Source organism: Mesoplodon mirus (genome assembly GCF_964341445.2).
Source record: "Mesoplodon mirus genome assembly, chromosome: 18".
NCBI lineage: Eukaryota > Metazoa > Chordata > Mammalia > Artiodactyla > Ziphiidae > Mesoplodon > Mesoplodon mirus.
In genome coordinates this window covers 17,052,838-17,076,444 of record NC_138994.1, presented here as the reverse complement: position 1 = coordinate 17,076,444, position 23,607 = coordinate 17,052,838, and the positions used below count along the sequence as shown (strand labels likewise).

The 23,607-nt window shown below is 50.4% G+C and overlaps 3 protein-coding genes across 11 annotated transcripts in view; 1 reads left to right on the top strand and 2 right to left on the bottom strand.

The window, feature by feature from the left end:
• MXRA7 (matrix remodeling associated 7) overlaps positions 1 to 6,207 on the bottom strand; it is a 39,434-nt gene extending 33,227 nt beyond the window's left edge. For all 5 annotated transcript variants that reach the window (XM_082604502.1, XM_082604501.1, XM_082604503.1 and 2 more), the window contains exon 1: positions 5,873 to 6,207. In XM_082604502.1, the coding sequence (XP_082460628.1) occupies positions 5,873 to 6,181 (309 nt within the window). In that variant the 5' untranslated portion in view covers positions 6,182 to 6,207. The remainder of the gene's footprint in view (positions 1 to 5,872) is intronic.
• Positions 6,208 to 10,278: 4,071 nt separating this feature from the next.
• JMJD6 (jumonji domain containing 6, arginine demethylase and lysine hydroxylase) lies at positions 10,279 to 18,383 on the bottom strand. Of its 4 annotated transcripts, none has more exons than XM_082604718.1 (7): positions 18,009 to 18,344; positions 17,109 to 17,497; positions 16,369 to 16,655; positions 15,353 to 15,488; positions 13,948 to 14,086; positions 13,038 to 13,165; positions 10,279 to 11,395 (listed from the first exon to the last, which is right to left on the bottom strand). In XM_082604718.1, exons 1-7 carry the CDS (start codon positions 18,135 to 18,137, stop codon positions 11,359 to 11,361), a joined length of 1,245 nt encoding a protein of 414 aa, XP_082460844.1. In that variant the 5' UTR covers positions 18,138 to 18,344; the 3' UTR covers positions 10,279 to 11,358. The 4 variants fall into 4 exon arrangements, 3 of the variants coding, with proteins under 3 accessions (XP_082460844.1, XP_082460846.1, XP_082460845.1); XM_082604720.1 differs by lacking the exon at positions 10,279 to 11,395 and adding an exon at positions 14,794 to 14,882 and having other exon boundaries at positions 12,748 to 13,165; positions 15,391 to 15,488; positions 18,009 to 18,383; XR_014291955.1 differs by lacking the exon at positions 10,279 to 11,395 and adding an exon at positions 14,794 to 14,887 and having other exon boundaries at positions 13,048 to 13,165; positions 18,009 to 18,346.
• A 149-nt stretch (positions 18,384 to 18,532) lies between these two features.
• The window catches only part of METTL23 (methyltransferase 23, arginine), a 5,807-nt gene continuing 732 nt past the window's right edge, over positions 18,533 to 23,607 (top strand). Inside the window, exons 1-3 of one of the 2 annotated variants that reach the window (XM_082604727.1) lie at positions 18,533 to 18,895; positions 22,174 to 22,278; positions 23,293 to 23,530. In XM_082604727.1, the coding sequence (XP_082460853.1) occupies positions 22,195 to 22,278; positions 23,293 to 23,530 (322 nt within the window). In that variant the 5' untranslated portion in view covers positions 18,533 to 18,895; positions 22,174 to 22,194. The remainder of the gene's footprint in view (positions 18,896 to 22,173; positions 22,279 to 23,292; positions 23,531 to 23,607) is intronic. The other variant, XM_082604728.1, reaches the window with a different exon arrangement.

The following is a 23,607-nucleotide window of genomic DNA, read 5'->3' as shown; positions in this document are numbered from 1 at the left end:
ATGTGCCACAACTACCGAGCCTGCGGTCTAGGGCCCACGAGCCAGAACTACTGAGCCCGTGTGCCACAACTACTGAAGCCCACAAGCCTAGAGCCGTGCTCCGAAACAAGAGAAGCCACCACAATGATAAGCCCATGCACCGAAACAAAGAGTAGCCCCCGCTCGCCAGAGCTAGAGAAAGCCTGTGCGCAGCAATGAAGACCCAATGCAGCCAAAACAAACACACAAACAAAGAAAAAAACCACAAGCGTGTGCGCGCATGCGCACGCAGACACACGCTCTACCCAGGCCATGGAACAAGAGCTGATGGCTAGAAAGCAGACAATCCCAGATTGTTACAGAGGTATCAGACATCATTTTAGTTCACCCCCTTCATTTTGTAGATGGGAAATCTACAAGGTTAAGTGACTTCCCCAAGCCCTAAGGCTATTCTGAGGCAAAAAAATTAGATAAGCAAATTCCATGAATTCTTGCACTGGGTTTCCTTCAGGCTATTTAATCTCATTAGCTATTCTTTAGCCACCTTGGCCAGGGGAAAGTGACCCATGCGCCCACCTCCCTGGCAAGAGAGAAGGAATGATTGCTATTAGCATCCCAGGCTTCCTTTTTTGGTTCTGATCAGGCAGCAGGCAATCAGAATGGCAGCCAACAGCTCTGTCTGTGCATCAGGGCCTGACAGGAGGAGGTTTCTGGACCCTTCTTCGATTTATCTGTCCTTAACAGGGGCAAACCAAGTGCACTCAGACTCAGGTTGTTCCAGAAATGCTCTGGCTACCAGGGACTTGGCATTTCTCAAAAAGAACGTCCACCAAGGGTCTAAGTTGGTCTCACCCCTCCCACACTGTGGTTTGGGCCGATGGTCTGGGAAGGAAAAGACTACCAAAAAGAAACTGTGTAAAAGTGAACACGCTCAGTGTTTTATTTCTAACTCTCTGAAGGCAGACAGCTTTCTTCTTAAGGTATGTTCTTTAGGAGTTCACGTCTTCCCACTAAGTAGAAAAATTCTGACAGCTACAATTTCTATGTGCAAACAAGACTCTGTCTCTGAAAGAATGAACGAAATTTAGCTATTAGGAAAGCCCCAACTTCTTTCTCATATGAAAAAAAAATTATGAGCTTAAAGAACTTTACAAAACACACCCTCTTGCAGGTCTAAACTTTGAACTCTGCTTCCAGCCGTCTGCGCCATCTTGTTTAGTTGATGTACATCATGGTGATGACTGGGAAGACATTATTCCTGTTTTGTGTTCAGCTTTTTTCCTTACTTATTGCTACCAATTTGCTTACTAATCTAACGTCCTAATTAATGGACATTTGGATTATTTCTGTTTCCCACCCCCCCAGAAAATCACTAGATCTGATACAGACTGCTTGTATCCTCCAGCATTCATATGCTGAACCCCCAGTGTGATGGTACTTGGAGGTAGGACCTAGGGGAGGCAATTAGGTTTAATGAGGTCATGACAGTGGGGGCCCCCGTGATGAGGTTAGGACCCTCGTAAGAAGAGGAAGACACCAAGAGTGTCCTCTGTGCTGTGTGAGGACACAGCAAAAAGGCAGCTGTCAGCTGGCTGGGAAGTGGGTTCTCACCAGGAACCGAATCTGCCAGTACCTTGATCTTGGACTCTCAGCCTCCAGAACTGGGAGAAATAAATGTCTGTTGTTTCAACCAGTCAATGTACAGTACTTTGTTACAGCAGCCCGAGCGGACTCAAAGTGCTGTGAACAACTGCCAGATATCTGTTAGCCTCCACTAAACTGGCTTCTGTTAAGAGAACAGAAAAGTGGAGTCATGCTGACATCACGAAGGTCAGGACATGAAAAAGAAAAAATGAAAATAAAATACAATAAAGAAAAAAAAATAAATGAAGCTCAGGCAGATGATGGGGGATGGGATTTACCTGCTTCTTGATCATTCTGGGAGGGCTAGGGGCTCTGCAGCTCCCGGGGGGCAGGCCTGCGGTGACAAGGCTGGTGACAAGATGGACCTAACAGCAAGATAACTTCAGAAAAGGTGGACCAGGGCCCAGCTGCATGGCAAGGACAGACAGAGGAGGCTCTGCAGCTCCATCAGACCAGCACCCCTAGAGTGCCCGAAAAACCAAGCCGTTTCCCGAGAAATTCCGCACTGGGCTCCTTTTTCCCGACATTGTATGTTGGAAAATTCCAAACCTACAGAGAAGTTGACAGAATAATACAATGGACACTCATATACCCTTTCACCTAGATTCACCAATCCTTAACATTTTTCCATCCATCTTTGTACTCTCTCTCCATACACACCCATGATCTGTGTGTGCGACTATTTGAATCATGACATGTTTACCCCTAAACGTTTCAGCATGCATCTTCCTAAGGACAAGGACATTTTTCTACATGATCACAATGCCGGCATCACCCTCAAGAAAGTGAGCATTGATACAATAAAATGATCTAATAAACCATTCATTTGACACATGATCCAGTTATCTCCAAAATATTCTTTTTTTTTTTTTAAAGTCTTATTAAGTTTGTTACAATATTGCTCCTGTTTTATGTTTTGGTTTTTTGGCCGCCAGGCATGTGGGATCTTAGCTCCCCGACCAGGGATGGAACCTGCACCCCCTGCATTGGAAGGCGAAGTCTTAACCACTGGACCACCTGGGAAGTCCCCCAAATATTCTTTATAGCTCCCCACACCCCCGCTCCACACCCCCCACCCCAAATCCAGAATCCAATCAATGATCAGGCATTTCATCTGTCTTTCCTGTCTCTTTAGTCTCCTTCAATCTCGAACAGTCTCCCTGCCTGTGACATTGGCTAGCTGCCTTATAGGAAGTCCCTACTCCGTTTCTGAGTAGACTGAGGGCCCGAGCACCAGGATGTCTGAGTCCTGGCACAGACAGAGTTATCTGACTCTGGTACTATTGAAGGACACTTGACCCTTTGCCCATGACCACTGTTTGGTATCCTACAATACAGCCTTGCTAGAATCCACATCTCCATTAGGTAAGAGGCCTGCAAATCCTAAAATCCTAACCTATACCTCAGCACCCAAAAAGCACTGTTTCCTGGGCTTAAAAGGGACCAGCTCCTGTTCTTGATGTTGTTCTCCATAATTCTCTGTGAGGGTGGGGCACGCCCACCCCCTCCCCTGCCCGCTCCCACACTAATCCCTCAGAGAGAAATGACTACAGGTTTCACAATACAACTCTGCCCTCTGCTCAGCCTCCCTGCCCTGGCTGCTCTGCCTGCATTTCTTCACTCCCAGTTCAGCCTCCCAGCCCGGGGAGGCCCTTCATGAGACTTGGTTCTCCTGCACCGAGGGGACACTTCCCCATGACCCACAGCCGCAGCTGCTTCCCTGGGCTCTGGATCCTTCTCAATAATCAGCTTTGTGAGTGTGGGCAGCAGCTGCCTCAGGCCTCCCAGGCCTCCAAGAAGGAAGGCGATTGGATTAGAATGGAAAATGCAGGGGGGAGGGGAGAGGTGAGTTAAGTGCCACTCTCCCTGGGGCTGGGGCTGGGCCTTCCCGCTCTCAGCAGCCGGGGCTGTCCTCCCTCCACTCCCACAGCCTCTGCCGCTGCTCACTTAGGGAGAGGCTGGCTGACGGCGTCCCTGCTGCTTTCCCAAACCCTGACTTGAGTTATTTTTCCCCAGTGGGCCTTCCGGTCTGCTCTCCAGGATTGGGCAGTGTGATCATCAGAAGAAAGCGGTGGGACCTGCTCTCGCAAATGCCCAAGTCCATTTCTAGACAACTTCTAGCAGCTCCTTTCAGGGTAACCCCACCACCGGGAAGGCGGGGGAGTGGGTAACAGTGGATATTTGTGTCCCCCAGCACCTGGCCCAGGGCCTTGTGAACAGCTGGAGTCGACGGGGGCTTGCTAGCTCAGAGAGGGCTGGAGACCTGAACCCAAAAGGGAAGGGCGAGACCTCCAAAGGAGGAAATGGACTTAAACTTAATTCTCCCGTTGGGTGGATCACGTCAGGCCGTGGAGAAGAAGGAGGGACGCACAAGCCTCAACTGTCACAGTCATCTGCTCTGGCAGCACACCAGCTCCGAGGCTGTGTCCACCACACTAGCCTCCGTAAGGTGCCTTGTCCTTTGAAGCCCCCACTCGCCCTCACAGGACTGCTTTCTCCCAGCCAGAGGCAAACCAGGGCTGCTTTTTAAAGAACCACTAAACCCATTACATAGATATCATATTGCCGAGAGCCTAGAGGCCTTGTAGAAAGTTCTTTGAGGAGTGCTGTAACCCAGAGGATCGAGATGACTGAGCACCACTAAAGGACATTTTATTTATTTATTTATTCATTCATTCATTTATTTTTGGCCGCGACATGTGGCATGCGGATTTTAGTTCCCTGACCAGGGATCGAACCTGGGCCCCCTGCAGTAGGAGCGTGGAGTCTTAACCACTGGACCGCCAGGGAATTCCCTACAGAACATTTTAAACTTCAGTCCAGAAGCTGCCTCTGGGTGAAAAGGGGCCACTGTGTTAACTCTAGGAGCAGGGCTGACTGAGAGCAAGTGGCAGCCTGGGAACAGCCCCTATACCTCCCCTGTTCCCAAGAGAATCCTAAATATGGGAGCAAACCTAACACATCAGCACACGTCCAAACCCCACCTGCCATCACCACAGGTGAGGTCAGCAAGAATCACAGGGCCTCGGTGCTCCCTGGCATGAATACAACAGCTCTCCTCAGGCTGGTCAGAATACACTCTAATGACACAATTAGTCACCCTCTTGTCAAGCAAAGCGCCTGCTCACAGGGGGTCTGGAACAATTACTCAGCAAAGAGAAATGCCTCCGCCCAGTCTCGCTGCTTCCTCCTCCCCGGAAGGGTTCTCTCCAGTATAAACCATTGTGTCCAGCAAAATTCAGAGTGGGCGCTGCAGACATGCTCACAACGTACCAAAGCAGCTGGCTCACAGTTTTGACCATCCTGGCTATCCTCCCTTCCAAGAAAGGGACCTCAGGAGTCAGAACAAGGCCTTCTGATCAGGCTCTGGACCCTTGCTGGTGGCCTGGAAGGGCCAAGGGTGCTGAAGTCCTGGGAAGGCGCATGGCTTCACGCCTGGCAACTAGGCTTCCAATCTAAAGAGATACGTCGGAAAAAGTGTATCGGGCTGGGCAGAGGAGTGCCCACAAGCCATAAGACGCTCATCTGGATATCCTGAAGCAAGACGGCAGCCGCGGGGTCAGGACAGAGCTGCTGGACTGCAGAAGCAGGAGGGAGGCTTTGGGGGGCTCAGCTGTGCCGCAGGAGGGCCTTATCCTGCTTCCTCACTGCACGCTGGCCCGACTGATCTGCAGCCCCTGGGGGAGTGTGCAAAGCACCGTGCAGTTTGGAAACGGCAATAAAAAGGATTGCAATTGTCCGGTGCCTTTCTTTCAGTCCCACCCAATGGGTTTCACACATAAATGACTCAGGAATCTGGATTTCAAATTAGCCCATAAAGAAAAGGCAGCTCTCCTTGTTTTCTTTCTTTTCTTTAAGTATTATATTTTCCACTATCAAGACAACTGTCATTGCAGCCCTTGAAATAAGCCACATGCACGTGGATTTGGGAACCTGTGGGCTGGAGGGTGAGGGGTGGGGAGTGGGGTATGACCCGTGCCGGGGGAGGAGAGGCCAAGAAGAGGAAAGCCAGCCAGGCGACAAAACACAACTCCGACAGGCTCGGCGACACTTCGGGGGGGAGGGCGTTGAGTCTGCACGCCGGGACCTTCCCTTCCTGCCGTCCGCGGGCTCCTGCCCTCCCTGAGGCAGCCCGGCTCAAGACTGGAGGCGCGGTTCTCGGCTCCGCCGGGGACGCCAGGGGGCGCCGAGCCGCGGAGGGTACCTGGCCCCAGAGTGGGAAGGGGCGCCCGGGAGGGCGGGTCCGTACCTGCCTCTCCTCGGCGGCCTGCTCCTCCGCCTCCACCGGCGCCGCCGCGGACTCTTCCGGCGGCACGGACTCGTCCGGCGGCGTGGGCTCCCCCGGCCCCTCGGGCGCGGCTGCCGGCTCCGCCGCGCAGGGGCCGAGCGGCGCGGGCGTCCCGCTGGCCTCGGCCGGGGTCGCGGACTCCGGGGGCGCGGGCTCCGGAGGGTCGGGGCTCGCGGCCGCCCCGCGCCTCACCAGCAGCCAGGCAAGCAGCAGCGCCAGCGCGGTGGCCAGCGCGGGCAGCGCGGCCAGCAGCTCGGCCGGCGCCTCCATCGCGCCGCGGCCGCCCGAGTGCCCGCCCGCTGGGACCCCGAGGGAGCGTGCTGCGCCGCGCCCCGCCTCGGGGCGGAGCCCCCGCCTCGCCCCGCCCCCTGCCCGTCCCCGACCTCCCAGGACTCGGGGTGGGGGTGGGGGTGACTCAAGATGCTGGGGACCAGAGCCCTGGCCCCTTGGGAAGTGCTCCTGAGGCCTGAGAAGGGCCGAGCCCTCCCTGCCCGGGCAGGCCCGACGCTTTGGGCTTAGGATCCTTTTGAAAAGCAGTTTGAAATACCCAGTACTCCGGGGCCCTTTCGGCATCATTTTAGACCCGCGCAGGTCATCTTAGAGCACTTTGGAATTGCTAGTTGGGGAATGCTAAGGGCCAAGTAAAGACAGGAAGGTTCACTAGACGGTAGCTCTGGACTGCCTGTAAGACAATGAAAACACCAACTCTGCTTACTTTTAGCCACTTTATAGACCCGTCACCAGCTGCTTTTACTCCTTGGGGTTGCTTTGATACGTTTTCACAAAGAGGACGTTTCTAGGTGCTGGCCGGTGAAGGCTCCTTCCCGGTCTGGACCCAACAGCCTTCCACATAGGCCTCAGGGTATGGAGGCTGCCCCCAAGGACGGGCTTCAGGAATTCAGCACCAGGTGCTGTGGGTCAACTCTATTTCCCCTACCGTCTTTCTTCTTCGCATAATTCTGGAATGTAGGATGGTGGAATGAAGGAAAAGCCTACTGTTTTTGTTTCTCCAGACCCTTCCAGGGCTCTGTCACTGAACAGTGTATGCTGAAGACAAACGCACTGTAACCGAAAACTTTATTTCCTACCACTCCCAAACCCTGCTCTAGTTATTTTTAAAAACCAAAGAGTGGACAAAGTTTGTAAGGTATCATGCCAAACACAGGCCTAATATTGAAAAACCAGGGTTCCAAGATTTTGTTTAGGATGCATTTAATACTTTTTTAGAAAACGTACAGTGATATCTGATGAAAGCCAAGATGCTGGAAGGAGTGTTTTTTGTTTTGTTTTTTTTTTTGAATTGCTTATTTCTTCTTTCTTTGGCTGCGCCACACAGGGTGAGCTTAATCCTGCTGCATCACATAGTACTGGGGGGACACGCAAAAGGAATTTTAGCCGCAGTTAATGAAAAATGCCCCACAGCTATAAAATGTGGAGTGAGGTTTATCTCTTGGCTACTAGGTTTTGACCAGGGGGCACTTTCAGCCAAAGTGTTTGGGCCTTATTTTTGTCACCTGTCCACCTTGTTTTAAAATATACAGTTGACCTTTGAACAACATGGATTTGAAGTGCATGGGTCCACTTAGATGCGGGTTTTTTTCAATAAACGAATACTGTGGTACTACACAATCCGAGGCTGGCTGCAGAAACCAGAACCACAGATATAGAGGGCTGACTATATGTTTTTCTTGAATTTTCCACTGTGTGTAGGGAGGGTTGTTACCCCTAAACCCTGAGTTGTTCAGGATCAAGTGTATATCTAAGAGGTCCTATTGTGCAGACAAACTCAGTACACTTTATTGACTTTCAGATGAGTAAGAATGAAAACAAGGACAAGACAATGCAAACAACCCAACCCCAAATCAAGTTGCTTTATTTAAAATGATGAACAAGTTTCATCCCAGTGAAAAGTTAAAAATGCCAATCCAGTTGCGGCCCCACGGGCATTTGGTGGCGGACCCCACGGGAAAGACCCAAGCAGAACTAGGAGGCGCTCAGGGTGCTCTACGTGACCCTGGAGGAGGCACCAGGCGCTCAGCAGACAGTCCCAGTTCCTCTGTAGTGTCCAGTCCCCGCGGGGAAAGCAGGCAGGCGGGGCCAGTTCTCCTGCTCCCAGGAGAGCAGAGGATGGGGCCAGATGCTCCAAGTTTTTGAACTTGAATCATGAGACAAAGTTGAGAGCCACCTCTGCAGTTTTGCTCTGTACAATGTAACATCTGTGTAACATCACGACAGAAGCCGGGGAGGGGTGGAGTATAAGGAGAAACCAGACTCCACATGGAACCATCAGCGGGACCCAGTACACAGCAGGAACGACTTATCTGTGGAAATGCTACATACAATTCAAGAAACCTACAGCTGCGTGCTTATACGCCTACTTCCTAGACAGTGCTTTTTACAACATTTACTGCAAAACCCCCGTCCCACCCCACACTCTTTTCTGGAGTCCTAAAGCATATCAAGGCGGAAACTCTAATAAATGTGTAAAGCACTTGCAGCAGCAACCTTCTTGCTGATCCTTTGTTTAAATACCTTTAGCTGATTCACAAAGAAGCTGTGTCCTAAGTTAAAAATACAGCGATAATTGTAATTATGTTCTTTTATGAAGATCTCATAAACTTGCATTTAGTAAGGACTGAACTTGCTTTTCTGGTCACGGAGATGGACGTGCACGGCTCTACCAGCTCTGACCTGTGGCCCTTGTGAACAACAGCCAAGTTCACTGTCTGTGAAGCTCCACGAGGTCAGGGAGCTGGGTTTGTCACTGTGGCGTCTACAGCACCTAGAACAGTGTCTGGTGCTGAAACACTTGTTGACTGTTTTAATAATTAACAAATGGGCATCTGCAAGCGTGAGCAAAACGTGAGTAATGTCGCTGCTTTTGGTGGCTCTCCCCTCAAAGGCATCACCCTCAACACAACAGCACTATTGACCCCAGAGGCGTCTGTGTGCAGCACTGGCCAGCTCGGGCGGACAGCAAAGCCTTTGGTACCTCCCTCATCCCCAAAGACCCAGAGCCCTCCTGAAGTCCTGGGTCCCCCGCTCTTGTCTCGCCCATCCCACTCCTCCTCTACAGTAGTTATTAGTCCAGATCCTTTCTTCCAGGACCCAGCTTGTTGGTTTTAAGATCTGCTGTCGTCTCAGAAAATAATCTCTTAAAATAGTTTAATGTTGTATCTTTCTCCTTACCATCCTTGACACCACTCAAAGGAGTAGCTCATGCCAGGTGGGTAGAAAGGTTAACTTTAGAACAGATGGACCCTTGGTTCCTGCTTCCTACCTCACCGTGATCACCCAGCCACACTCCACTGCTTTGTTTCCCCACCTCGGCCCTGCTCTGCTTCCACATGGTGTGTTTGCCTGGCCCACAGTGACAGCAAAAGGGGGGCTGCTGAATCTCTGGCCTGGCTAAGCCAACGAAAGAGTGTCCCACAGTCATTCGTGTGGGGTGGCGAGACCCAAACGTAATCCGTGCTACCCAGGCACTTTCAGGAGCGGTGACTGCGGGCCTGTCAGACGGGCTGGATCCCTTATATCTGGGTATTGTTTTTCAAACAGGAATCACTTTTGGCATCTGGGGAAGTAAAACTGGGTGGCTTAGTCTCTCAAACCAAACTTCCACTTTACCATCCCTCCTGCTGCAAATGCATCCCACCACGCCCCCTGGTGGCAAGAAGCCTGTTTGGTGGTTTCATCGTTTAAACTGAAGTGGAGGGAGGCGCAGTTGGTATGGATTTTAGAGGAAAGGGAGTAAGTGTGACAGCCCGGTAGCAACACTGGGAAAAGGAAAAAACTATTTTGAAGATGTCAAGAAAAGCTTTTTAAAAACGAGGAGGAATGCCATTCAAATATGAATAAAATCTCTCAGGGTTTGGATCTGCTCACAACCACAGACACTGGAGCCAGAGGGCCAGGGAGGGGGAGTGGCAGGTAGAGCGATGCTAGAAAATGAGCAGACGGTCCATCCAACCCAGACGCGTGTTTTGGTTGGCATTTCAGAATGCAGAAAACTGGACGAAGACAAAATAGGGGACCAGCCTTCTAGAGTAAAAGCCACACGACCGACCCAGAGAGTCAGGAAGTGATAACTGGTCTATCAAACATGGAACATGTGGCAAAGAAGCGACCAGGGTTCCCCTGATCATACCCGCTTGAAGGGAGGATTTTTTTTTTTTTTTTTTTTTTTGCGGTACGCGAGCCTCTCACTGTTGTGGCCTCTCCCATTGCGGAGCACAGGCCCCAGACGCGCAGGCTCAGCGGCCATGGCTCACGGGCCCAGCCGCTCCGCGGCATGTGGGATCTTCCCGGACCGGGGCACAAACCCGCGCCCCCTCCATCGGCAGGTGGACTCTCAACCACTGCGCCACCAGGGAAGCCCTGAAGGGAGGATTTTGAGAGACAACACCATACAACTCCAGCCACCTGCCCACACACCTCTGCACCAGTGAAGCTCCTTGGCTCCAAGCTGCTGGTGCCCTTCCCTTCCTCATTCCAGCCCAGAAAATGCTTTTCACGGGGGCACGCCCTCAACAACCCCCTCTTAGGGTGAATTTAGGGACAGATGAAGGCAAGCAGGTTAACTGACAGGGCAGGAGATGGAACCCACTGGGCAGTGCCTACCAGAGTTAGTTAGAAGCCTAAACAGATCCCAAAGGCCAGAGGTACCACCTCAGCATTTATTCCCAGCAGGTAACACGATCCCCACCTAATGTCTGCAGGTCCAAGAAGTGGGGACACTATCATGAACCCTCTTACAGAGAGAGAGCTTCTGACTCATGGATCACGTGGTGGGAATGATGGCGACACATCTTTAAGAACTTGGCCCTGTTTATAATTTAAGTTCTGTGATGACAAAATTATCCCTGGACTCTAACAGCCTCTCTCATTGTGGAGAAAAAGCAATGAATCCCAAGATAGCACTAGGCAGTGGTGAGTGGCCGGGTTACTGCCACCGAATGCGTTTCTGGACGGACGACGGCATACAGGAAGGCGGCACACTCGTGGTCCTTCTTACACGTAATTGCTTCACACAGAACTCACCGCTCACCCCTCTCGGCGTCTCTGCTTGCGTGCAGCCGGCCACGTGGACAGCTGGAGTCCCTCACCAACACCAGCGAGGCAACAGATGCAACAGGCATTCAAAGGACCAAAACCCTCCAGCCTTGCGGTCGACCAGCTTGGTTTTAAAGGAGAAGCACAGCACCTTCTCGCCTGACATCACGGAGGCCTTCGGTGCTTCACTAAGCATGCGGAGTTTTTTAACTTCTTGACAATCTAGTCTCAGTAAGCAGAAAAAAACAGCATTTGACCGGAGACAGGAGCTTGGGCCAGAGAGGATTATCCAAATTCAAAGAAGACAAAGGAGAAGGTAGGAGCAGAAGGCAGGAAAACTGAGTTGGGTGGCTGCCAACAGCTCACGTGGGAGCCACTTCAGGGAGAACTTCTGCTCAGGGGTGAGCACGGCCTCCACAAGTGTCCCTAATCCTGCCAAGGAAAGTACAACTGCCTGTAATCAGCACGTAGACAGCACAGCTTCGGCAAAGCTGGAAGGACGTGTTAAAAGCAGGACCCCCAGGACCCCAGGTTGATGTAATGGCAGGGCTTTCTCTAAAAACTTTTCTTACAAAGTCACACCCCAAGGGCAGATATAAGTCTACAATATAGAAAAAACTTAAAAAAGCAAGAAGAGAAATCTAAGTATGCCTGGGAAAAGGACAATTTGTGTTGAGAAATGCACAATCTAGTCTGATAAATCCACTTGATTAATGAGACACCCGAATTTCCCCCACGGAATTCCAGTCAGACCCCAGAGAATGAGGAAAAGATGACAGAAAGGAACGTAGGTCCTGTTCATCACGTTTAAGCAAGCGCTAGGCTGCTTGGAGATACAAAGAACATAACAGGAACGTCAGCTGCAGCAGTCAGGGACGTCAGACAGAATCCCACAGGCTTCAGTATTTCACTATCTTCTTTGAAACCTCACTTTTTTTTTTTTTTTTTTTTTTTTTGTGGGCCTTGCTGGGCGGCATGCGGAACTTCCCCAACCAGGGATCGAACTCGTGCCCCCTGCATTGGAAGCTCGGAGTCTTAACCACTGGACCACCAGGGAAGTCCAAAACCTCACCTCTTAATGCTACCCGTAGTTGACACTTCAACTAGCAGCACATGGACGACAGGGTTCTGGGGTTTAAAGACCCTGGATGCACGCAGAGTCAGCAAACTTCAGTGGGAGCCTGTCGTGTGCCCAGCACCAGAGCAGGTGCTTGCCAAAAGATTAGCTTATGGGGCTTCCCTGGTGGCGCAGTGGTTGAGAGTCTGCCTGCCGATGCAGGGGACACAGGTTCGTGCCCCGGTCCGGGAAGATCCCACATGCCGCGGAGCGGCTGGGCGCGTGAGCCATGGCCGCTGAGCCTGCGCGTCCGGAGCCTGTGCTCCGCAGTGGGAGAGGCCACAGCAGTGAGAGGCCCGCGTACCGCAAAAAAAAAAAAAAAAAAAAGATTAGCTTATGGATTTTTATCTCAAGTTTTAATTTATTTAGATCCTATAGGGTTTAAAACAAAAACAAAAACCCATTGGAGACATGATTAAGATTTTATAAGGAATTTGCAAGCACTCAAAGAAGCAGTGGTAAACTGGGAGAATAAGCAGGAGGCCACGCCTCAGGCTCTTCAGAAGATATGGGGTAACTTCTCAGCATTCTCTTCCTTTACTGCGGTAACTATCACTTCCCCATCAAGGGCACCCACCAGCGGAATCACCATCTCCTCCCAAAATCATGACAAGAAGAGCAACAGGGGGAGATTCTGGTATTCTCCAGGAAAAATATTTCCAAGATATAAAATGAATTTAACTTTTATTATTAAATAATGTAAAGGGTTCCCTTGGCACCATCCACGTAGATTCTCGCCCTTATGCATAAAACAAGCCACGTTCACTTGCATCGGTAGCGGAGAAAAAAGCTACTGTGGCAAATGCTAAGTGACTGGACTCCCATTCCCAGAGCATCCTCATTCTCTGGCTTTCGCTGGCCCTCCCGGGTCTGCAGGATCCACAAGGCTGCCCCCCAGGGCCCCGCCGCAGGCTGCAGGCACGTCCTTGCACACAGACGACAGCCACGCGCAGTCACCTGGAGGAGCTGCGCTCTTTGCTCACACAGTCGTCCTGGGAGGTGGTGTCCCCGTTTCCCACTGCGCTGCACGTCCTCCTCTTCTTCCTGCGGTGCATCGTCCCCTCGCCTTCAGAGCCGGACTCACACTGGACACGGGAGGAGAAAAACAGGGGTTCGGTCGGATGCAGCCCAGTTCTTCGCTAAACGAACCTCTGCCCTCAGGAGACGGCACGATACTGTCCGCTCCTCCCTGAGGCAAAAGGGCCATTTAGGACACAGTTGGGATATCCGTCTCCTCAGACCCCAAGGGTCCCCCCAGTGTTCTCTAACAGAAGGGTTGTTTGTTTGAAATCAAGATCCCCCTCTAAGACTGTGTGAGAGCCAGCACTTTGCGATGGCATCGTGGAATTTCACCGCACAGCACTCAACACTCATAAAACACGTGGCCTCCTCCAAAGAGGAGGCAGATCAGTGGATCACAGCCATGAGACAGGCATTTCATCTGCTAAAAGCACAGATGCTCTTACCCAGTGTTGTGTTAGCTTAAACAAAGTGACTGAATTTGCTGAGTTTCTAGGCTTATAATTTACTATCCACGGGGTAGATTCCTAATGTGGGCTTTGAGTTTGGAGAATTCTTGGAGGTTGAATCCCGACACCACTGTCCGCTAGCTGTGTGATCCCGGGTCATTTACAGAATCCCCAGACACTCCTCTCACCTCTAGAGATTATTGTAACGATTCGCTAATATGCGCAAAGCTATAAAATGGGCAAAATTCACCCCATAGCAAGAATGTGGGCAGCTGTAGTTCTTGGAAGAAAGAGGAACACGTTCCCATCGTCCTCCCTCCCGGGTAGGAGGCGGGAAAGTCACAGCTGGTTTTCAGGGCGACCGGTCCCGGAGGCCTGGGCCGCGAGCACGGACTCACCTCTGAGTCCGAGTCAGATGAGCTGGAGCTGGAGGAGCTGGACGAGTCGCTGGAGCTGTCGGAGGCGATCCCCGTGGACTCCTGCAGGTCGACGGAGTCAGCCAGCACTGCCAACTCAGGGTGCTCCTGCCTCAAGATCCTGAGAGACAAGACCCGGGTCCTCAGTGCTGGGACAGGCAGCGACGCCCTCACGCAGTACCCCAGACTCAGAGCTGAGCCCTGTCTCTCCTAGACGCGCCTGTACAGCGGTGAGGACACGCGGATCCACAGGCTGGGGACGAAACCCCCCAGGCTGCTCAGGCTTTCCTGAAAGGAAAACTAGCCACACACAACTTGCTACCCACTGTGCAGACGAGACAGACGTGCTGCTGAGACGTGAGGCAAATCTTCCTTGAGTTAGTCTTAGTTCTCCCCTCGGGAGAAACAATCTCTCTCGCTCGTAGTTTTCCCTGAACCTTTCCTAGCTGCTGTTTTTTAACCTCTCCTTTCCACAGCACAGTACTTAATGATGGGAGCTGGGCTTGGTGACATTGGTTTGTAAGAGACAAGAAGTATCAAGCAACAGAGAGGGTCCCCCCTCACTGGAAGATGAAGCTGAATGGGACTGTCGGGGCAGCAGGCAGCCCTCCCCTTTGGAACCTATTCTGGCGGCCACTGCAGCCAGGGACAAAAGACCTGCTGTTCAGGACGGCCTTCAGCATGACCAAGTGGCAGCACGCAGCAGCCTGCTGGACAGAGTCAGTGGGCCTCGGATGCCCGAGAGTCTGGGGAGAACAAAGCCACCACCCTTGCTGGCCCTCTCAGCAGGGAGGCTGAGCACTGAACAAGCCAGAATCCCTCTCTTACCCCGAGAGCTGGTCCCTCCAGGTCAGGGTTGGGACACAGTGGCACGGGGTGGCTGGGGGTGGCTTGCACTGCCGCTGCCCGTGCTGTATCTGTTCTGTGGATAAACAGAGGAGCTAAGTCTCCAGGGCAGTCACCTCGCTCACAAGAACTGAAGGTCATAAGTTCAAATGGGAATAATGCTTTGCGGTAAGAAAAAGAAATAACCAAAATAAAACCCAAACAAAATGGCTTCCTTTGCTAGTGCTAGCTTTGGGAAACAAAACACAAAAACAAAAACGAAAACAAAATAGAAAACGAGGAACAATCCCAATTATGACCATGTTTTGACTGACTGGCTTCAATCAAACATGCAGTCTTACCCTGTCACCTCAAGGCTGACAAATATCCTGAGGACTAGCCCTGACCTTGGACCCACTCTCCTCTACCCGTGAGGTTTTGCGGCCCCAGCTTTTCCCAGGCCTGTCTAAAATCAGCGCATGTTATGGCATCAGTGGACTCTTTCCATTTTATCTCTGGGGTAGAAGTTGGAACAAAGCAAAAATAAGAAAAAGTCTCTCACCTATACCATTTCCTCGATAACTTTGGTCTCCCTCTTACCGTCTTGTGCCAGACAACAGGGAAGTTGGTGCTGCTGGCAAAATTCTGGGTAATGGCAATGGTGGTGTCAAGGTTGAGGACAACGTGCCACCAGCCTCCTGAAATCCAACAAGTAAACAGTTAAACAGGATTGGTTCTACACAGTCGCTCCATGACATAAACTTCACATAACAAATAACACAGACTTCAGAACCTGGCGATTCCTGTCCACAAGGGACAGCTTTAGAGACACAGGACCCAGCGAGGCAAATGCTCCTCCTGAGGGCAGGACTCACCAACGACCTGTTTGTATAAAGTTTTACTGGAGCGTGGCTGCACCTGTTCATTTATGGATTGTACATGGCTGCTTTCCTGCCACTTGGGCAGAGCTGAGCAGTTACAACACAGACTATCCAGCCCGCAGTGCCTAAAATATCTGTTCTCTGGCCCTTTTACAGAATAAATGTGTCAAACCCTGTTAATCCAAAGCTGTGACCAAAACTGTAAAGGCAGCAAGTTCTTCAGTTTCTAGATGGAGGATGCCCATCTTAAACACCCTTACTTCCAACACTCAACCTATCAAAACAAAGTGTAGTTTTCAGGTGTAGGATTTCCTGCCTCTTGGCTCTTAAGTCACTATTTCCTGACTCAATCCACCCAGTGCTACACTGATCAAAAACCCCATTTCTAGAAATAAGCACAAGTCACTGAACATATTCAATAAACAAAGACACTAAGTATCTACTAGGAATAAAAACGAATAGGCTCTCTACATACAGGAAGTTTATCAATAGTCATTATACATTCAGGTTACAAGAAACGTGGACAGCAGCCCCCTGAGCACGTGACCACACAGCAACACATCACGGTCAGAGGCGGGAACCAGTCAGTTCACCCAGAGTCAGCGTGCAGAGGGATTTCTTTGGCTCTCCCTACATAGTTTTGTTCCAAAATTACAAATTACTGAAATCAAAGAATGTACTTTCAGTTCATCTGTACCTGGTACAAAGACAGTCTCTCCTGGTTTTTGTAAGATTTCCAGGGGTTTGAATTCGGGTGGCCAGGTTGGAAGCTGAGTCCGGGGATAGATGATATTAAACCAAGTAATAGCTTCATCTTGCTGGTTCCCTCCTTCTTCTCGGGTCACCTTGATGAGTTCCCTGGGCGTGCTGGTAGGGAACAGGCACCAGCGCTTGTGGCCCTGGACTAAGGCATTCCAGGCACTGGTTCCCAGAGGGTCGATGTGAATTCCGGTTCCAGAGCGTGGTGGCCCCATCACAAACCACCTAAAGGATGGAAACATCCAAGATGTGAAGTGTAATTTAACCACACATACACACCACAAAAGAAGCTTTAATTTTACACAAACATGTTATCATTATTTCAAAGACTACACAAATTCTGGCACACACAAATGCTGAGGGAATTGTGCATGGACTGACCCCTAACAAAAAAAGGAAAAATCACCGACATGTCTTACTGCTGGACTTGAACTATAAAAACGTCCCTTAGAGATCACTGGTTCAACTTTGGTTGCACGTTTGAATCACCTGGGGAGCTTTCAGAAATCCTGATGCCCAGGCAGGAGGCCCTGGGCAGGCACCAGAAGCCCTCTAAGTAAGTGCCATGTGCAGCCAAGAGAGAACCACTCACTGTTTTGGAAATAGATTAGCTGACTGCGCTCAGCTGCCCCTGCTGCTGTAGACAAGATTATAACCACATCACTGCCCAGCATTTACCTGTAAGGGGGCCTGCGCTTCTCCCCCGCATATTGGAAAAGGTCATCGGTGAAGAACTTCGGCACCTTGTAGTCTTCCAAAAGTTTCCTTCTTTTGGGGTGCTCCCCATAGCTGCTGTCAAAGATGTAAAGGGGGCTGTCATCTCGGGTGCTCTCCATGTACTCGATGTAGTATTTCATCTTCATCTTCACGGAATAGCCGTCGTTATCCTCACCACACTTGAATTTTTGGTTCCGGTATTTCCTTTTGAGGCGCTCCAGAGTCCATTTCTCCTGCGCAGACCAGCCCTCTTGGGCATTCAGCAGAACCACGGGCTTGTATGGTCTTTCGTAACGTTCCACAAATTCACCCACCGACAACTGTAAGGCGTCTGCCCTTTCCACATTGTCCTGAGGGAATCAGAAAAGACCTATCGCATTAAAGGAAAAAAAAAAAAGTCCGGCGGCAGTTAAGGGTGTCCCCCAAGGCCAATTAGCAATCACATACCCAAGGAGCCAGATTCTATTTCCGGCTCCTCTTAGGGAGGGGAAAAGGACCTGCGTGCGTTCGGGCACTGCGCACCCAGCGCCATCAGGGAAGGGGGGCTTCGCGTCTTCCACTCGTGGCTTTTGACAGCCAGGGTCCCAAGGGCCCCGCCGCCCAAAGGGATGCAGGGGTGACAGGCGTCGTGAAGGGCATCAGGGGCGTGGAACTCCAGCTGCCTCGGCAGGCGCGTTTGCGGCGCATAGAAGGAGGCCCACCCTGGGATCTGGGCCCCGATGACCCCGACCTCCGCGGGGGTGCGGGCGAGCCCATCGTAACTCCAGGGGCCGTGCTGGGCGCGGACCCCGGCCCCGGTAGAGGTGCGCAGCTCCCGGGGATGCCCGTGCCCCGCCCGGCCCGCGATCGCGGCCCGCTCACCGCCACGGCCGCCGGGTTCAGCGAGAAGCTCTCGTAGTAGTTGTGCCGGATCCAGTCCAGCGAGTCCTTCAGCTCCGGCCGCGCACTCCGCTTGGCCTCGCGGATCCGCTTCTTGCTCTTGTGGTTCATTCTGCAGGGTCACCAGCTGGTTCCGCGACGACCCCGGCGCAGCTCGCTTCCTGCCACCAGTGCGTCCCCCTCCCCGACCCGGGCGGCGGCGGCGGCACCAAAACGTCCTTCCCTCCAGCCCGGCGCCTTTAAAGTCGCCTTCCAGAAAATTCACTCCCTAACCACCTCCCGAGCCTCGGGTTGGGCCTGCGTCGGCCGTCTTCTCCGCCCCCCACGGCCTCTTGCGATAAGCTATTGGCCTCCGAGCCTCTGGGGTCCGCCCTCACACACGCCGGGTCTCCGCCATGTTGGGAAGGTCAAGATGGTCGAGGCACCACCTCGCTGCGGCCCCGCCTCTCCCGCACCCCCTTGCGGTTCGCGTCACTTCCGGCAGCCAGCAGTTCCTTCGTGGCAGGTTTCCGTCCGGCTCACAGCCGGGGCCTCCTGCACTGTGTGTCGTTGCCCGGGTTTCGGGTCTGTTCTCGCCACGTGGCCATTTCGTCGCCCGAGGTGTGCTTACCCCCTTTTGCCGTCGGGTAGTAGCGACCCGACGTGGCGCCGGGAGACGGCCCTAGCCGGTCTGAGAGCACCCGCGCGTGCAGCTTGGCAGCCTGGCGACCCGGCGCACTCCCCTGCTCCCGGCCTGCCCGGGGGCCACCGACTCCCCTCCGACCGAGCGTGGCCTCCGAGGGCATGTGGTCCGGGCCAAGCGTTTTCGGTTCTCGGAGGAGCCGGGCTTGGGAGCTGAGGGGGCCGTGCTGGAAGTCTGCGTCCCGCAGGTGCGTGCGGAGGCACTCGCCGGGAAGCGCAGTGGGGCTGGAGCGGTTCTCAGCCGACCAGGGGCTATAGGGAGGGGGGTCCGCGGCTTCCCGCCTTAGGGTGGACCACAGAGCGAAACGGTTTGGTATGAAGACGTTTGGCAGATTAAATGTCTTTCAGTAAGAAATTTGAAGACCCTGCTAGGAAGGAGGCCTTTCCATACCTAATATTTCTTGCCAGAAAAGTGGCATTCTTGACACCTAATATTTTTTTGATCTTGTTGAAGGGCTTCTTAATTCAGTTTCTGGGGGGGAGGGGAAGGGATTTCCAGCCCTCACTAACCAAATAAAGTTTATCAGGCTGGCATTGCTTCCTTTCAGCTCATGGCTGCCCCCGAACTCTCTCAAGAGCAATTATATTTTATATACCTCCAGTTTTTCAAAGCACTTTCACATTGCAGTATTTCATTTTTTTTTAACATCTTTGTTGGAGTATAATTGTTTTACAATGTTGTGTTAGCTTCTGCTGTATAACAAAGTGAATCAGCTATATGCATACGTATATCCCCATATCCCCTCCTCTTGAGTCTCCCTCCCACCCTCCTTTTCCCACCCCTCTAGGTGGTCGCAAAGCACAGAGCTGATCTCCGTGTGCTATGCGGCTGCTTCCCACTAGCTATCTATTTTACATTTGGTAGTGTATATATGACAATGCTATTCTTTCGCTTCGTCCCAGCTTACGCTTACCCCTCCCCGTGTCCTCAAGTCCATTCTCTACATCTGTGGCTTTATTCCTGTCCTGCCCCTAGGTTCATCAGAACCTTTTTCTTTTTTTTTTTTTTTTTAGATTCCATATATATGTGTTAGCATAAGGTATTTGTTTTTCTCTTTCTGACTTACTTCACTCTGTATGACAGATTCTAGGTCCATCCACCTCACTACAAATAACTAAATTTCATTTCTTTTTATGGCTGAGTAATATTCCATTGTATATATGTGCTACATTTTCTTTATCCATTCATCTGTCGATGGACACTTAGGTTGCTTCCTGGCTATTGTAAATAGTGCTGCAATGAACATTGTGGTACATGACTCTTTGAATTATGGTTTTCTCAGGGTATGTATATGCCCAGTAGTGGGATTGCTGGGTCCTATGGTAGTTCTATTTTTAGTGTTTTAAGGAACCTCCATATTGTTCTCCATAGTGGCTGTATCAATTTACATTCCCACCAACAGTGCAAGAGGGTTCCCTTTTGTCCACACCCTCTCCAGCATTTATTGTTTGTAGATTTTTTGATGATGGCCATTCTGACCAGTGTGAAGTGATACCTCGTAGTTTTGATTTGCATTTCTCTAATGATTAGTGATGTTGAGCATCTTTTCATGTATAACAGCACCTGGTGGTGTAGGTATTGGCAGTAGCAGTTTAAATATGAGAAACAGCTTAAAAGGAGGAGTGGAACCCATTTCTGGCAGTTTCTAAATGCCTGCACGTTGAAATACCCCTTTGGATTTTTTTTTGCCGCGCCACGCGGTGTATGGGATCTTAGTTCCCTGACCAAGGATCCAACCCGTGCCCCTTGCAGTGGAAGTGTGGAGTCTTAACCACTGGACTGCCAGGAAAGCCCTCCTGACCTCCTTTGGATTTCTTCCCAAATTTAGGGAGTGGGTGAAGATACGCCTTGTGAAAACAGATACACTTTTTTTTTTTTTTAACACCTAAATCTGCATAACTCACTCCTCAGGTCAGAAATCCTTCATTGTACTCCTGGGTAAAATCCACCAGGGCAGGCATTTTAATCATGCCTAGCGTATTTTAGGCACCAATATTTTTGTTGAGTGTATTGAATGATTAGGTTCAGACCTTCAGTTCCTTCACCTTTGATATTTTTACCTCTTCAGCCTCCTTTCCTACCTCCCCAGGAGGGGCACCCTTTGCTCTAGCAAACAAAGTCTTGCGATTTTGCAGTTTAGCAATCACTAACTTTGTATACTTACTTTGCACTAGGTAGTTTTCATTGAATCTTCCTAACCTTTCTATGAAGATAGTATTTTGCAGTTGAGGAAACTGAAGCACAGAGGTTAAATAACTTGAGTGAGGTCACACAGCTAGTAAATTATAGATCTCAAGTTGGAATTCAGGCAGGCTCATTCCAGAGTCCTGAGCTATGTTACCCTGCCTCCCTAAATACCATGCTCTCATCATTCAGTGCCTCCCCAAAGGCTTTGTAAGTTGGCTACCTTCCTAACTGCGGGATTCAGCTCTTAGTCAAACCTCTTCTAGGATGTCATCCTAGAACCCCACTGTTCCTCCTTAGCATTACCAGGTTATGCCTGTGCTTAAAACCCTCCAGTATCTTCTCACTGCACTTAAATAAAAGCAAAGCTTCCGGTGCCCTACAAGACCTCACAAGTCTGGCCTCTGCCTTCCCTCTGACCTGTGCTTGTACTACGCAGCCCTGCCTCCAGCCCTCGGGCCCACACTGCCAGGGCTCTGTGTGCCCAGCGAGAGGCTTTTCAGTTCCTGCTTCAGGGCCTTTGCCTGAATCATTCTCTCTCCCTATCTTGAGGAGACACCTTGTGGTCACTGCCCACTCCCATTTCTCTCCCATTACCCTGTTGTATTGTGCTTGTTGCAACCAAAAATATCCACTTGCTTACTTGTTGCTTGTCTCTCCCCAGTAGGAGATAAATATATGTGTATGTAGTTCATATTCCAAGAGAGTTACATCCTCAGCCTATAACAGCCACTAAGCCACTCAGGCCCTGGATAAACTCTTGTTGAGTAAATGAAGGTATGAAGAATGCTTATCACATGGTATTGCAATTTTATATCCCGACCCTCCCCCCACCATAGGATGCAAACTGGAGAGAGGGAACTGTTGTTTTTGTAATGGATGCCAGGGCCAAGCGCTCAGTAGTTGTATAAATATTCTTTTTTAAAAAACATTTATTTCTGGCATTGGGTTGTCATTGCTGCGTGCGGGCTTTCTCTAGTTGCGGCAAGTGGGGGCTACTCTTTGTTGCGGTGCTCGGGCTTCTCATTGCGGTGACTTCTTGTTGTGGAGCACGGACTCTAGGCTTGTGGGCTTCAGTAGTTGCAGCACACAGGCTCAGTAGTTGTGGTGCACAGGCTTAGTTGCTCCACAGCATGTGGGATCTTCCTGGGACAGGGCTTGAACCCGTGTCCCCTGCCCTGGCAGGCGGATTCTTAACCACTGCACCACCAGGGAAGCCCTGTATAAATATTCTGACTTCCAGCATGAGTTATTTATGGCATACAAAAAAATTCTTTTCAGGTCCTGCATCTTCAATATGGAATGTATGTTTGGCCCTGTGCTGTGGTCCTGGCCCAGTACCTGTGGTTTCACAGAGGATCTCTGCCAGGAAAGGCTGTCTTAGAGGTACAAGTGCCCTTGAGGTTTGCGAAAATCCTAGATTATTTTCCAGTTTAAGTCTATACGCTGGTTATTGGGTTTTGTTAGATATTTTTAAGTCAGGGATGATCTGGCCAGCTTGTGAGGCAGGTGAGCTAAGACTGTTTTTAAGTGTTTAAAAAGAAAGTATGCACCAGAGACCATATGTGGTCCACAAACACTAGTATTTACTGTCTAGCCTTTTAGTTTTAAAATGTATCCCATGCTCTTTCTCACCACTCCATCTGGCTCGACTGCTTAAGGCTTACAGCAGAAATACTATGCTTAAACCCAAAGACTAAATACAGAAGCTTAAGAACACCTCTTAACTTTTGCAAAACCATGTAAATGAAATGAAGGCATTTGGTGCTTACTTCTGGCCCAAAGTAGTGATGATTGTCAGCAATTGGGTAAAGGTCGGGAATCTCTATGCCCATCCTCAAACAGGAAGCATGTGTTTCAACTGATATGAATAGTAATATTTATGAAGGCACCCCTTGGTATTATTCCTTAGTATGTTTAAGCTCCTTGCTGCTCTCAAGACCCAACTGGAAAATCCCGTTAAACTTAAGAAAGTCACGTTGCAGACCTGTCAGGTTTTAGCCACATGAAAGCTATTTATAATTGGTAGTAACAACTGAATGGCTGGTTGTGCATCCACATCACCCACTGAGATTTTAGAGACCTGGTGTCGTTTATATTAGCTCCTTATAGATCACAGACCCTCACAGTTCAAACCCGTTTAAGGTTTAACTGTCAGTTGCAGAATTGAGGGCCCTTTAAAATGCAGAAACGACTGTAACTCCTTTGACCCAATTAGAACTGCCATGACAAATTTGGAGGAAGCTCCACATAGTAAAGCAGTGTTAAATTATGGCATGTTTTATAGATATGGCAAACCATCTTTACACATTGACCAATGCAAGCATGAAATGAGAAATCATTTGCCAAGATCCATTAATTCTTTGCAGTTCTAAGCAAAACCTTTAACTTTGTCATTAGATTGGAGCTGGAGTGAGCCTTCCAGGAATCATGGCTGCAAAATGTGGTGCTGAAGTAATACTGTCAGACAGTGCAGAGCTGCCTCACTGTCTAGAGATCTGTCGGCAAAGCTGCCAAATGAATAACCTGCCTCAGGTGCATGTTGTGGGACTCACATGGGGTCATGTATCTCGGGATCTTCTGGCTCTACCACCACAAGACATTATTCTTGCATCCGATGTGTTCTTTGAACCAGAAGGTAAACCTTTTTTGCTCTTCTCAGTAGTAAATTTAGTCAGAGATACAATGGAATTAAAGTCTATTAAGAAGTTTTTT

Bases quoted from the DNA above. Each gene is read 5' to 3' on its own strand.
- JMJD6 (XM_082604720.1), bottom strand. From the start codon at position 18,137: ATGAACCACAAGAGCAAGAAGCGGATCCGCGAGGCCAAGCGGAGTGCG. The intron at 15,489-16,368 runs GTACAGATGAAC...GTTGGATTTCAG, and splicing joins AGAGACTGTCTTTGTACCAG to GAGGCTGGTGGCACGTTGTC. The intron at 14,883-15,390 runs GTAAGAGGGAGA...TCCACAGAACAG, and splicing joins CTGTTGTCTGGCACAAGACG to ATACAGCACGGGCAGCGGCA.